Source organism: Biomphalaria glabrata, chromosome 11 (assembly GCF_947242115.1).
Source record: "Biomphalaria glabrata chromosome 11, xgBioGlab47.1, whole genome shotgun sequence".
NCBI classification, from domain to species: Eukaryota; Metazoa; Mollusca; class Gastropoda; family Planorbidae; genus Biomphalaria; species Biomphalaria glabrata.
Window position 1 is genome coordinate 30,046,675 of NC_074721.1, and position 16,354 is coordinate 30,063,028.

At 37.5% G+C, this 16,354-nt stretch overlaps 1 protein-coding gene across 6 annotated transcripts in view; it reads right to left on the reverse strand.

Annotated features, from left to right (window-relative positions):
* LOC106061911 (PTB domain-containing engulfment adapter protein 1-like) overlaps nucleotides 1–16,354 on the reverse strand; it is a 51,865-nt gene that overhangs the window by 23,535 nt on the left and 11,976 nt on the right. For 3 of the 6 annotated variants that reach the window (XM_056045660.1, XM_056045656.1, XM_056045659.1), the window contains one exon: nucleotides 9,020–9,216. In XM_056045660.1, coding sequence (XP_055901635.1) covers nucleotides 9,020–9,029 — 10 coding nt within the window. In that variant the 5' untranslated portion in view covers nucleotides 9,030–9,216. Of the gene's footprint in view, nucleotides 1–4,799; nucleotides 6,282–9,019; nucleotides 9,217–13,401; nucleotides 13,417–14,700; nucleotides 14,925–16,354 lie in introns of those variants that run through there. The other 3 variants (XM_056045661.1, XM_056045664.1, XM_056045658.1) reach the window with 3 other exon arrangements.

The following is a 16,354-nucleotide window of genomic DNA, read 5'->3' on the forward strand; positions in this document are numbered from 1 at the left end:
TTTGGTCGACATGTAACTGATATTTTGGTCGACATGTAACTGATATTTTGGTCGACATGTAGCTAGTATTTACATTTTGGTCGAGATAGAACTAGATTTTGGTCGATATACCATATTTTTGGTCGATATATAAATGGTATTTTAGTCGACCTAACGGCATAACCGTTGATATAGAAAACTGGCATTCTGGTAGACACATCATGGGCCTGCAGGTCGAAATGACTGTCCTTTATGTGAGGATTGAATCAAACTTGGCTGAAATTTCGTTGAAAGTTGCAGCACAAAACACACAGTGGACTTGAATAGAGACACAATTCTTCAACACCTGTAAGCCCGAACAAACTAGTGCTATATGCATCCATCTAAATATACATTCATTGATGTATTGTACACTTTGAATGCTGAACTCTTGGAAAACAAAGGGTTAGAGTGTTACGTTTGTGATTGTCATAGAGGTCTAGATCTAAATAGATTGTCAAAGAAATCTAGATCTAAATAGGTTGTCATAGAGATCTCGATCTAAATAGGTTGTCATAGAGATCTCGATCTAAATAGGTTGTCATAGAGATCTCGATCTAAATAGGTTGTCATAGAGATCTAGATCTAAATAGGTTGTCATAGAGATCTAAATCTAAATAGGTTGTCATAGAGATCTAGATCTAAATAGGTTGTCATAGAGATCTAGATCTACATAGGTTGTCATAGAGATCTAGATCTAAATAGGTTGTCATAGAGATCTAGATCTACATAGGTTGTCATAGAGATCTAGATCTAAATAGGTTGTCATAGAGATCTAGATCTAAATAGGTTGTCATAGAGATCTAGATCTACATAGGTTGTCATAGAGATCTAGATCTAAATAGGTTGTCATAGAGATCTAGATCTACATAGGTTGTCATAGAGATCTAGATCTAAATAGGTTGTCATAGAGATCTAGATCTAAATAGGTTGTCATAGAGATCTAGATCTACATAGGTTGTCATAGAGATCTAGATCTACATAGGTTGTCATAGAGATCTAGATCTAAATAGGTTGTCATAGAGATCTAGATCTAAATAGGTTGTCATAGAGATCTAGATCTACATAGGTTGTCATAGAGATCTAGATCTAAATAGGTTGTCATAGAGATCTAGATCTAAATAGGTTGTCATAGAGATCTAGATCTACATAGGTTGTCATAGAGATCTAGATCTAAATAGGTTGTCATAGAGATCTAGATCTACATAGGTTGTCATAGAGATCTCTATCTAAATAGGTTGTCATAGAGATCTCTATCTAAATAGGTTGTCAGAGATCTAAATCTAAATAGGTTGTCATAGAGATCTAGATCTAAATAGGTTGTCATAGAGATCTAAATCTAAATAGGTTGTCATAGAGATCTAAATCTAAATAGGTTGTCAGAGATCTAAATCTAAATAGGTTGTCATAGAGATCTAGATCTAAATAGGTTGTCATAGAGATCTAAATCTAAATAGGTTGTCATAGAGATCTAAATCTAAATAGGTTGTCATAGAGATCTAAATCTAAATAGGTTGTCATAGAGATCTCGATCTAAATAGGTTGTCATAGAGATCTAGATCTAAATAGGTTGTCATAGAGATCTAAATCTAAATAGGTTGTCATAGAGATCTAAATCTAAATAGGTTGTCATAGAGATCTAAATCTAAATAGGTTGTCATAGAGATCTCGATCTAAATAGGTTGTCATAGAGATCTAAATCTAAATAGGTTGTCATAGAGATCTAAATCTAAATAGGTTGTCATAGAGATCTAGATCTAAATAGGTTGTCATAGAGATCTAAATCTAAATAGGTTGTCATAGAGATCTAAACCTAAATAGGTTGTCATAGAGATCTAGATCTACATAGGTTGTCATAGAGATCTAGATCTAAATAGGTTGTCATAGAGATCTAAATCTAAATAGGTTGTCATAGAGATCTAAATCTAAATAGGTTGTCATAGAGATCTAGATCTAAATAGGTTGTCATAGAGATCTAGATCTAAATAGGTTGTCATAGAGATCTAAATCTAAATAGGTTGTCATAGAGATCTAGATCTAAATAGGTTGTCATAGAGATCTAGATCTAAATAGGTTGTCATAGAGATCTAAATCTAAATAGGTTGTCATAGAGATCTAAATCTAAATAGGTTGTCATAGAGATCTAGATCTAAACAGGTTGACGACTTCAATGACTTGCTATTGTTTCTATGCGGTGTTAGCGAAAGACATCACTGGGAGAAAAGCAGAAGAATGAATTGTCAAAACGAGGTTCTTTCTAAACTGATACTCTGAAGTCAAGTTGCAGGTATTTACAACAACACAACAACGTCATACATTTGTGAACTTTAAGTGCTCCGATCTATTGGAAGGCCGGTAGTACACTTGTAGCAGATAAGAAATCAAAGACTGTCTCTAATTAAAAACAAAGACACGCAGTCCGCGTCTTTGGGAGAATTTGGAAACAGTGTCTTTCTTCAAAGAAACAAAAAATGGGTCTGCTATGAACTATTGGAAGTCTCAGGATGGTCTCACAGATCATCTGTCAACTGAGCCAATGAAATGTTCGGATACAAGGGAGACATCAATTAGCTGATACTATTACACACAATATTTTAAACAACAACCACTTCTATTTCCCAACCAGATATCTAAAAATGACTGCATTCCACCAGGATCACTTTAATGACTGATGTGAAGGAAGACCATCTTAGGAATTATGTAATTAATTTGACACAATTAGCTGACGAAATCCAGTTGTCCATGTTTAACACCTCATGCTCAGAGAATGTGTGGCATTTTCCTACATTTATAAGCAGCTTTTTCAATAATGATATTTAGAAAAGCTGGGTGGGGGGGGGGGGGAGTCTCATTGCTTCTTTGTTCTTATCAATAATGACGTCTATAGTTGAACTGCCACTACTCCTCAACATTTCACGCCGCAAAGACTCTTTCATTCTGGCTACTTAAAAAAACAACTTTTAGATTTCCTAGAGAAACGAAACAATCTACCACTATAAACGAAACAGGAAGTGCCAGCTTGATAAGGAAGAAAGTAATAAATCCGCGAACCCCATTAGAGGAGTTACTGTTCATTACATTCTTGTTCAATTAACATCAAACCAAGATAACAAGTAAGAAGCAATGAGACTCCCTCCCCACGCGCCCCACCACCACCTCCCACATCTATATATTTCGTTTGGTGATATTGACAGTATTAACAAAATAATGACGAGGAAGTGTGTTATGAACATCAAGATAAGAGAGTCGAAAACCATGTCCACTTAGTCTGGCTTTAATACACTGACTGACTACACAACACACATTTCATGAACACATTCTTATGGACGAGTTACAAGCACATGTAAACATAAGAACGATAACCGATACAGAATATAATTTTCAGAAAGTGATGGCGCGCTTACAGCCAAGCAGAACCACTAGGAGTTCATCTCGCTGGCTTCCTGAGATACATCGCCAAAAATCAGCCTAGTAAGCCGCCGATAGAATAGAAAAATTTTATACTATCTTCTAAGAAACCTTTTATCCACTAGCAGGATCTACTTTTAAGACGCTTTGCCACAAGTCCTATAGAGAGAATGCCGGACATATAAATATGACTGAGCTTTTATAATTAGATTTTAAAATACAGACAATGAAGAGCTTAAAGATTAAACAAAGAATACGCATGTGCATGGCTGATTGTGAGTCAGGTGAATTATTTTTTAGACCTACTCGTCCAAAATCGAGAGGCGCGGTGGCTGAGCGGTAAAGCGCTTGGCTTCCGAACCGGGGGTCTCGGGTTCGAATCCTGGTGAAGACTGGGATTTTTGGGCGCCTCTGAGTCCACCCTAACGGGTACCTGACATTCGTTGGGGAAAAGTAAAGGAGGTTGGTCGTCGTGTTGGCCACATGACACCCTTAAGCCACAAAAATAGATGACCTTTACACCATCTGCCCAATATACCACAAGTTCTGAAAGGGGAACTTCGTCCAAAGCCGTCGTTCCATTTCAGACCTTACGGTCCGTGGGGTAGAGTCCAACACAACGACTAGCAGCCTAAAGTTTACCCCCTAGAGTTGGGTAGCTTCAAGAACGTCTTGAGAACCCCCATGTTCAAAATCCTATATCAATTGGAATTATTTGTTCCTTCGTTCGACCATGTCTTCTCTTTCTATTTTCCCTTCTACTGTAAGTGAATATTCTTAATCTTTCGCCGTTCAAACACGTTTTATGTTTAGAAACTGATATCCCTACATCAAAGTTGAGGGGTGGTGCTGCTGCGGTGAGCAGTGTAATTCAGTGAGAGATTAGAGGTACATGAGAATACACTTAGAATGAGCAGCTTATTTCCAATAGTTTCACAGTTTATACCGCGTACAGCAATATAATAGCAGCATGAAACTGGACGATATGAGTTTCCGGTAGATATTGGACTAGAAATCTATAATAATATCTAAAATAATAATACTCGATCTAGACTGGATATAGATACGGGACTCCAAATATAGATATCTAGAGGAAGAACATTGTACCGGTAAAAAGAAAATGAAATCGGGCGATGTATTTTCTATCTGTAATAGATCGATATTTAATAGCTAATTATTTTCAAACAAAATATGACTTGAAAGACTCTAGTTCTCTGTGTCCAAGGGAAGTGTAGTGTTGATGTGAAATGAATCGTTAGTGTAACGATAAAGAAAAATACATCAGAAGATAAAATAACTCAAAATTAAGATTTTCTAACAAAATAATAATCGAAACGCTTTCAAGAGTCTGTAATATTACGAACCAATCTTACCTTTCTTGGGCATTTTTTTTTTTGAGTCACTGGCTCGTGTTAACCGGACGAGATGTAGATGTATCGCGATCTCAAGGAAATACACACAGATGTAACAAAATGTACTGTTCCAGTCCTGACAGAAGAATGTGGACGTCACAATGTACTGGTAGCCTGGTACTGGACGGTGTAAGTGTTCACCACAGACTGACGTATGTATGCATCGACATAAGACACAGCAACTCAAGTGGACAGGAGAACACACACACACTGATACATAGACGCACTAATACAGGATGAATAGATCTACATGTAGACACAACAAAAACACACAGGCCAAGATCCAAGGAAAAAAAACAAAAAAAAAAACTTTTAACTTAAATAAAAAAAAAAAAAAAGTATCACTACAATCTGATGACAAGAAAGTAGAAAAGTAACTCCACAAGTTCGGCAACTCAAGTCCACTGGACTGGATATCGTGCCCCTGACTTTCTTAAATTAAGATGTATTTATAATCTAGGAGAGCAAAATTAAACACCGGAGGTAAATGAAACATAATTTACACATTGAGTATTGTCACGGTCCATTCTATCCAACAGATTCCAAAAGTCTCAGTCCATGTTAGAGATGTGAACTATGCGGGTCTATCACATCAGCCTTTAATTAAAGTCAAGCCAGCACGTCTAGGAATGAATGACAATAAACTAGAGAGACAAAAGAAGTACTCCAGTTGGTAACCACACAGCAATGTTATAGCGAAACTCGCTTTACAGAGTTATTTACAGCTCTCAAGACAAAGTGGTACTGTGTCGGTCTGATAGAAGGTCGCATTGTGATCTTTAGATATAAGTATGTCAAAGAGACTCCACACACTAACGAGCCTGGGACAATCGGTAAAAGTAGCCTTGTTATCTATCTTGCTATGTCTTAGGACAGGGATAATGTTTTGTTTTGAACCTTTAGTGTGGCCGAGAGGTCAGAGTTATCTGGTGACGAGCAGTGATACCTAGTGTCGCACTTTGTTCTCAAATCACAGGGAGAGATTAGACACTAACTAAACAACGATCACACTCTCTCTGTCTTGTCTGTCTGTCTGTCTCTCTCTCTCTAGTGACATATTTTCTCGGATAGACTAGAATGTCACTAGATCCTTGGGATTTAAAGTTATTAAATTCTATTTTCACACTCTCTGTGACCTTTTTTTCTCTCTCGTTGAGGCTCTCTCATTTCTCTATTAATGATAATTTCTCTCTATTTCTTTTCCCCTCTTCCTATCTCTCTCTCACCATCTATCCCTTTTTCTCTCATTACTTTCCCCATTTCTTCTTTACCCCCCTCTCTCTCCATATTAATGACTCTCTGATTCTCTCTGTCCCTTTACACCATTCTCTTCCTATCACTCTTTCTCTCTCTCTCTCTCTGTGACTTCCCGTAAGAGTGTTTAAATACCCAGCTATAGATAAAAATACTTAGTGAAAATAACACCGGAAAACCCTACTCTGGATATTCGACCAAACAACTCCCTTTCCAGAAAAAAAAGACAACTTTCTCACACTACGTAACATACAGCGTCATTTTTTTTTCTTTCTACAAAGCGATGAGCGTTAAACTAAAAATATAAAATAAATTAAAAAACAACGTAAGTCTTCTTAAACCGAACATTCCGGCATTGTCAAAACTATTACTGCAACGACATTGTCCTTGACTGATAGATATATATGTGTGCATACTGTCAGCCCTCAAGATAAAGTAGGTCAAGTTAAGATATTATGCTACTTTGCTACTATAACACGTCCATTTGTACATAGAAATGATTCGTAAATATATAGCCTCTGGCTACATTCCTGTTAGCAACTATCTTATATTCCATCTAGAGCATTTACATAAACAGAAGACACAACGTGTTCTAGGCGTATTTAAAGCGCATCGAACTTCATAGCCGAATAGTTAAAACACTGCCCCACGGGAAACGGAATTTCAGCGCACCTCCTAACTTTCCCCTACATGTTTTCATTTTCCTGGTATACATACATACATACATGCAGACAGACATACATACATACATACATACATACATACATACATACATACAGACAGACAGATAGATAGATGGATAGATAGATAGACACAGACAGATAGACAGACAGGCAGACAGACAGACAGACAGACAGATAGATAGATAGATAGATAGATAGATAGATAGATAGATAGATAGATAGATAGATAGATAGATAGATAGACAATATAAATGAAACAGAAAAACAAAGTACCCAGACAAAATAAAACATACAAAAAAAAATCAGCAGATGGCATCTACGGGAGAGAAGTCACAGGGGTAAAGGAAAGTTCTACATTATTCATCGTTTGACAAGTCAGGAGACTCTAAACAAAATCAGCAAGACTGTCTCAGTCAAGAACAGCAGAGAGGTGGGGTGTGGGAGGACAAGGTTCCAAGCATTGTCACTACAAATCCACTAAGCATCACGTTTCTAGTTGTTTCCCTTACATCCCGGCCGCACTCTTTTTTTTTTCATTCCTACTTCCAACCTCACATTGTCTTCATAGTCTAGGCAGGAGGCAAAAGTTGGTGGTTACAACATAGGTCTCTCTCTCTCTCTCTCTCTCTCTCATATATATATATATATATATATATATATATATATATATATATATATATATATATATATTATATATATATATATATATATATATATATATATATATATATATATATATATATATATATATATATTACAGGGAGAGAGAGACCTATCGCCTTAAACTGAGAGTATGGTGAAAGAGGTCACTTCACCTAGCACCAAAAATCAGTGTTTATAAAGCAGTGGTTCTCACCACACTTTATGGTATGGCTCCGAGACCTGGGTTCTGTCATTTAGGCATTTAGGGCTCCTCGAACGCTTTCATCAAAGATGCCTATGCACTAAAACATACGCTGGCACGACTACATCACAGATAAGTAAGTTCTGCGCTGAAAGGCCGGTGTGGACAGTATAGAAGCACTAATAACCATTCGACAGCCGCGCTGGGTCGGACACCTATCCCGGACGGGAGACATTCTTCTTTGGCGAGCTTAAAGGGGGACGACGTAACAGAGGTGCCACCGCGTAAGTGCTTAAAGATCAACTCGGGCGCCATTTCGCCCTCATCGGCATAGAGGAAAGTAGCTGGCAGCAGATGACCTCTGAAAGACACAGTTGGAGAGCTCTCCTCCCAAAGGCTGCGGTACACACATTTGAGATACAAAGGAAAGCCCTTGTAGAAGACAGGCGCAGAAGACGGAAAGAAAACTTTAAAAGATCGCCGGTAGACAACGGGTTTGTTTGCACTAGAGGCGGAAGAATAAGCAGGTCGCAACTGGGTTTGCATAGTCCTGTGAAACACTGCACTCATATATAAAGGCAATGTCTTCCATTCCGAAGATAACATTGCCCCGTGCAGTCTTTTCAGGGGATCTCTGGAAAGCTCAATTAATTCTGAATAAATTAAACCTTTATTTATTGTTTTTGATTGAACTAAAAACAACAAATCAACAACGTCACAGAATTACGCACACACACACACCAACATTTGTAATAGTTTTAATTACATGTAAATATTGTGTAGAGATAACTCTTGTGTTTTTCTAGGTGTAAGTAAGTTGAACTAAACAAGAGAACTTCAAACTGAACTGAATTTCCATTTCTTTGAACAGTTACCGGAAACACTTCTTGACTACTATAGAGAGAATCCCCGATTCACCTGACGCCCAGATCTCAAAAGTAAATTTTATCATTTCCTGACAGTTTCAAATACTCGCAAGCTAAAAATCTATGGCCTTCAGATCTTCAGGGCTCGCTAGGACCTTCCTTCAGGAAACAGGACCAGAAAAAAGAAGAAGAGGCAGACAGAGAAAGCGATGGGAGGACAACATAAAAGAATGGAGGGGCCTTCCTTTGAAAGAGGTTCTAAGGCAACAAAAGACAGAGAGGAATGGAGAAAGACGGTCGACGAATCTTACATGGTGCCCAACGGTCCAATAGACCAAGAGGTAGGTCAAAGTAATAATTATAATAATAAGACAATGTCTTCTAGAAACGAAACTGAAGGACGAGTGCATTATTTCATGTTCCTAGGTAGACCCAGTTGGGACTTAAATTTCACCACAATACTCGCAACAAAAGCCGTTGTATGCCGGGAGGGGGGGTGGGCATCAAAAATTGTAGGAGAAAATAAAAACTAACCTGATCTCATGGCTGACGTGGTCGCTGCTGCGTTCTTCTTCGGCGTCGACTTCTGCACCAGGCTCGCAATTCTCTTGGTGACCTTGAGGCCTGAGCGCTTGTCCAGCCAGGCGAGGGACGGCAGCGAGGCGCTCCTGAAGATGCCGGGGGCACTAGTCCCGCCAAGGCTGATGAACTTGCGCGTGCCAAAGTCTTTCCTGGGGATGAGCAAGGCATTCTGTGAGCTAACGAAGTAGTCTTTGCTGACCTTCACCGCGTGCATGTCTGAGCGGGTCACGTGACAGCGCTAGTCGAGAAATATTTGCTATCCTCCCATGACGGCAAACGCTTAGAAAAGTTTTCAAATGCCTAAGTCTAGCACGTCTTATGGTTAGACCAAAGTTTATAGACAAAGCCTGCGTACATGGGCTAAAAAAAAACTATCTCAAACCTTTTATACAAGTGACAACAACTGTTGAAATTGAGTTCCCCTCAACTTAGGAAACTAGAACAAACCAAAAGTGGTTGATTACGTGTCACTTTTGATAAACAGTTGTCTTGAACATTTAGCTTATAACAATGACCTACGTGTTCCAACAAACTCTACAATCTTCATGTATATATCGTAATGACTTCAAAAAAAGACAAAAAATGCTGGTGAAAGTTGAAGTCACATTATATAATACCGCAATGTCGCGTTTGTTTTCAAATTACGAATACATTTTATGTCCTCGTGAAACATATATATCAGTGAAGAGATTTGAACAAAATGGAAGAGTTTAGAATTTCTGCCTTCACAAATGTCACTCTATTCCAGTGAACGGAAGAGACATGTTATCCAGGTATGCTCTCCACTTAGAAGGGCGATAGCACATTTGTAGTCTTTATCTTCTTAAGTGAAGACATGCCCCCCCCCCCTTTTTCCTCTTTTTTTTTTACATTTTAGCGCAAGTAGGTCTTCCCCCCCCCCTCCCAAATGTACACACAGTGTAGGAACTTGATGTCACTACTATGTGACCTATATATTAGATCACAAGCGGGGCGAAGCACAGTGTGCTTACAGAAGATGGACACATTAACGCCAGAATTAGAAATACGTCGATGTTTCTCAAACTCTAGTTGAGACAACCTTTTTTTTTTTAACCTATATATCAAAGGCACCGTCAATGAAAGCCTGTCACTAAAAGCTACAGCAGTCCGATTCTGCTTGATAGATGACAAAAGACATGCCAATCCAGGCTTAGAACAAGTCAGCATTCATTTTTTTCTTCAAATTAAGTATTAATTTTGTTTAAATTACTTTGACACAAAAATTGAATAGATAAGTAAGTAAGAACCTCACGAAGCTTAAAATACAAGAGACTATCAAACCAAAATTAATCAATGTAATCTGCTTCATGTTTTTCACTCTATACGCAATTAAAAAGAGAAAGTTATTTGTAAAAATGTGGGGGCAACATAATGCAACCAACTGAAAAAACATAGACGATGAAAAGATTTGGAAATTAAAAAAAAAATATTTAGAAATAAGCCCTGTTGTCAACTGAATGATAAACATTATTTGGTGCTTTCAGAGCTAGAAAGAGCAAAAAAAAATATTTTTCTTTTCTTTTTCTATACATAGCTTATATTTCCATTGTGTGTACACCGGAGACACCAAACACTTTAGTTATAAAACAAAACAAACAAAAGGAAAACCTACTATAATGATAGCATATCTACAAATCGCAACATTGTAAAGTTAAGATTAGATTAGTTAAGATTGCCCTGTTATGTAATTAAAATGGACTTAGTGTTAAGCACTGTTGCTAATCCGTTATACTTCTTTTCTTTGCTAGTGTGTGTAATTTCGTTTATAAATAGTGATGTATACGGATATATTTATAAATAAATCCAAAGTAGTAATCCTAACAGCTCGGGCCGAGAAACGCTGATGTAAATGCCGAGCCTAAATAAAAAGACCAACGTCCCGGCCTGTTGGCTGAACACATGACACAATATTACTGTTCAAATGTAGACTTAGTGGGAGGTAGCTACACCCTTCTCTTGAGGAGTGTGGCATGTGGAATTACATCACCATCATTGCTGATTGAAGTGAATTAGTTAGGAGGAAAAAAAAAGTGTTTCTCTCTGTTACAGATTCAAAAGCTTTAGAGCGTGAAGGCCGGACTTTCCGAAGAAATAACACATGTGCATATGTTACATACTCTTACATACGGATACACAACTAGTATACAATACAGATAATAGATCTAGGCAATCTATGAGTAGTTGAAAGAGCTGAGTAATAGACTTGCAAGGGGAGATAATACTAGAATTCAGGCCAATTCAAAGTAGCATTACATTACAGCTTGTTCCAGAGGCGTGGACATGTGACCAAACAGTAACCCAGATTTTAAGAATTAGACCGAAAAAGTCGGTCAATGAAATGGCGCCATAGGGGATGAGCAGTCACCCCCGTCCCGTCAGACCATTTTTTTCCCTAAGTGCCATTGCTTAATTGGGCCACAGAAACAGATGAACTTTACGTCATCTGCCCAACAGATCGCTAGGTCTGAAAGGGGGAACTTTACTTTTTTTTGCTACAATTTTAAAATTTCCACTTTAAAAAAAAAATCAGGGGTAACCCGCTTACACGAGGAGACACCCCCCCCCCCTTTTAACGCCGTACTGGGACATCTCATTATTTGAAAAAAAAATACAACTCATTTGTACTTAAAAGGTGGCATCTAAACAACAAAAGCAACACGAGTCCGTGACTTTAGAACGAAAACAAGCAAACTATAAAAATACTTTTCTATATGAATGAAAATTAATGAATTAACTAATTCTATTCTACTCATGGGTTGTTATGGCGTCTGGTGCAACATTTCAACATGATCCGAGAATGGGAAATAGAAGAAAAAAAAATTGTCAAACAATCCAGACAGACAGACAGACGGAGTGAGTTAATATAAACTTTTTTTTTTTTTAAGTAATTAGATTTTTACACTGATAAAACATTCTTTACAATCTTCGATCTTAAAATATATTGAAGTATTTTCTACTCCGTGAATCAGAGAGTGAGTTGAATTGTTGGTCCAGTTTGATAATGTGCTGTTACCAAGAGCTCATGTCGACCTGTACCTAAAGACTAAAATATGTACAGGCCTACAAATCACGACAGAGAATTTTATTTATCGATTCTTTTATTTTGTGGAAAGAGCGAGGCAATTAAACCTTCCCCAATACATTCTAGTTTAAATTGATTAATGGTGAAATAGAGCGGGGAAATGGCCCACCATGACATGATAGCGCCACAAACACACACTTGTTGGAGATAAACGTTTTACAAGGAATTAAAAATCAAACAAAAAAAAAAACAACTAATGTTATCACTGAGTTGTTTATTTATTACACATGAACTTCAACTCAGGTACCTGGCTCTGAGGACAACCTGACCCTACAACGGCGGGGGCTGGGGTAGGCATCCATTAAGTAGGCCCTATTGCATTAGATATTTTTTTTAACTTCTATTCAAGTTACTCCTTCATGGAGGAACCTAGGTGGGTGGGAAGACATCTGATATCAAAAACAGCTGCAACGATTTTCCTATAAATTTAACAGTTGATGTATATCGATAAGAAAAGAATTACTAGCTCGTTGGCCACACGGGGAAAACTCTAGTTTGAGAGTTATATTTTCTTTTAAAGTAAAAATAAATAAATGTAAATTTGGCTAGAGACTAAATCTAGGTCTAGATCCTACACAGGTTTTGAAAGGACTGTCGCGTTCTTAAGGGGCTTTATTGATTCAATAGCTAGCTAGATTAGATAGATAGATAGATAGATAGATAGATAGATAGATAGATAGATAGATAGATAGATAGATAGATAGATAGATAGATAGATAGATATAGATAGATAGATAGATAGATAGATAGATAGATAGATAGATAGATAGATAGATAGATAGATAGATAGATAATTAGATAGGTAGGTAGGTAGGTAGATAGATAGACAGATAGATAGATAGATAGATAGATAGATAGATAGATAGATAGATAGATAGATAGATAGATAGATAGATAGATAGATAGATAGATAGATAGATGGATGAATGGATGGATGGATGGATGGATGGATGGGTAGGTAGGTAGGTAGGTAGGTAGGTATGTCTGTAGGTAGGTAGGTAGGTAGGTAGGTAGGTAGGTAGGTAGGTATGTATGTCTGTAGGTATGTATGTCTGTAGGTAGGTAGGTAGGTAGGTAGGTAGGTAGGTAGGTAGGTATGTATGTCTGTAGGTATGTATGTCTGTAGGTAGGTAGGTAGGTAGGTAGGTAGGTAGGTAGGTATGTATGTCTGTAGGTATGTATGTCTGTAGGTAGGTAGGTGGGTAGGTAGGTAGGTAGGTGGGTAGGTAGCCTTGTCCGCAGTGTTCGAGCAATACAGCTCTATAATGTTCAGGAAAATTGTGCGCATTGCCTTCAAAGTCTACACCAAAATGTATACTATTGGAACAGTCAAAGGTGTATTAGAGCTATACATTCGCTTAACCAGGATTCTTTCTCGGGAAGAAGGTGGAAGAGGGCGGGTAAAAATGCTTTTAAATCTCATGTTCATTCATTGTTAAGAGATAACACAGATGGCGCAGTAAAATCCTATTAGTAGTCTTGGAGCAGAACGTTCTGTACAAAGCTTCTATCCACTCACTCTCTGGTCAATCTTGTACAAAGTTTGCACTCGTTATTTCTCACACATTCGGATCAAGAATTAAACATAAATAACCAATTAGTTAATTAACTATTGGTCATTGATAATTTTGTTTGTTATTTCGAACAAGGGAAAGAAATCGTACATAACAGATGTGTTGGTATTACTGGAATTAGTCCCCCTGAGGGCTCTTGCGCCCTGAGTGAACATTTTTTTTTATGCACCAAGATGGTACCCACTACTTCTCTCCCCTTTTCCCAACTGGCCCAGACAAGTGATAGGATCATAGCGCGTTGAGAAAGCTAAAAGCTATAGACAAAAGGAATGGTAAAAATATTTCTAATCGCAGATTTATTATGTCTACGACAGTCACGCATATCCAAGTCAAGACACATCCAAACTAATGGATACAATTACACTTAATATAAGCTTTTTTTTCCCTTTGTTTTTTTTTTTGTTTTTTTTATATAGTTGATCTTTCAATATAGGTCCCAGTGACATTGTTTCGTCCCTATCTTCTTTTTACATTTTCCCAACATTAACTCATATCGACCCATACAATTCTCAATAGCGCTCTTCTTTTACTATCTAGCTAATTTTATAGCTCAAGAGTGAAAACCGCACAATTAGTTCCAAATCTCTCTGCACTACATGATTTATCTCCCCTTTTCTATATAAAAATATTTTTTTTTCAATGACAATTCCATTCAGCTTCATGTTAAATAAAACGAAACCATTGGCTTTTTCAATTCTGTTTCATGATAAGATAAGATAAGATAAGATAAGATAAGACAGACAGACAGACAGATAGATAGATAGATAGATAGATAGATAGATAGATAGATAGATAGATAGATAGATAGATAAATAGATAGATAGATAGATAGATAGATAGATAGATAGATAGATAGATAGATAGATAGATAGATAGATAGATAGATAGATAGATAGATAGATAGATAGATAGACTGATTTAAAAACGATTGATAGACGGAACACATATTAACTAACCTTGTCCGCAGTGTTCGAGCACTACAGCTCTCTAATGCTGAACACTAACTTGATCAAAGTGTAGCCCCGCTGTCAAAAAGTTACTTCCCCCTGTGCTACACTTTTAATGACAGTGGTCCAGGCCGTCTGGCACGATGGGCACGCTAATCACTTGACATTTGACCAACCAAAAGTACCAACACCAGGCTTCACAGTCAGACATACACACACATACACAGGGCCTACAAACACACGTGTGCATATCCCAAACCAAACGTACACAAACACAGCAAGTGTGTACACATAAAAAAGTACACATTTTCTCTCTTCCAAGAATGATTGTTTTTAAAAGAAGTCATCTATGAACTTGCAGCAGCGGTTCTTTCAACGGTATAAGAATACCCAAATTTTCCATTGGAACTTAAAAAACCCTTGCAGGTTACCCTCCATAGGCCTGTCTAAACAACTGTTCTCTCTGGGAAGTATCCAAGCAGATATCATTTTGTTACATACTATTTACCGATGGCTTTTATTTCAAAACGCTCGGGTTAGATGTAAGGCCGAAGGCCGAGCACATCGAGGAGCCGAGCCCTTTTCTGAACCGCATCAATCGTGCAGGCAGGGCCGGATATAAAGGAAGGGGAAGACAGGCGGGCCTACTGCCCCGGATCATCCACAAGAGAGGAGTCCTCATAATAAAGATTTTTTATTTATCCGAATTTCGAAGGTTGAACAATTTTTTATTTTTCTTATAGTGCACTATTGTCGCATTTTTCCCCTACAATAAGTTAAAGCTTATGGTAAGAAACATTGTGGTGGTTAAGAAGTATAAGAAGTGTCAATTTTTAGTGTGCAATTAATATATAATTAATATATAAATGCTGCTCCAGGTTTACGGCAGTACGTCAAACCAGCACCCTTAACTTCCACAAACTCAAAAATATACTTTTTTTTTTACTAAAATATGCATATTAAATATTTTATTTTCTAAAAAGAAGTACATTTACAAAATAAAATATGACATGCTTTTAGATATAAGCATTGTAATTAATACGTGGAATTTTTTATTAAAGCTTTAGAAAAAGTGTAGGGGCATCCACAAACTTAAATCCGGCCCAGCGTACGGGTGTCCGCCATAAGAGGAAAGGAAAGCAACATGGTTGTTGAGGATCTCTACCATCGCCGCTAGTGGGTTTCTGTTTTGTTTCCCTATCGGACTAATCGTCGCCACTAAAGACCCTTTCTACCAGGAGATCATATGGACACTACAAAATCCTTGTAATTCTTTAAAAACCAAGGAAACCCCCCCCCCTCCCCTACCTCCAAAAGAAAAAGTTATTTTATTTGGGAATTTTCACGATCAGTTTGAAACACAATCCTCCAATTCTTTTCTCTATGTTTGCATTTCGATTGGTAAGATTCAGTTTCATTTTCAAATACAGTAATCTCTAGAAGAAAATGCGATATAGAGAACTGTGGAGGCGGTAAAAGGAAACCAAACAGACCAATGCAAGGACATAAAAAGAGAAAGATTAGGAAATGAAAAAGAACAATGTCCAAGACACCTTATTAAAAGATGACTGTTGACAACTACAAAAATGATAAGTGACTTGGTGCTAGAAGCCAATGAGCTTTAGAAACGTAAAAGAAAGCGAGAAGAAAGTGACACGGGATC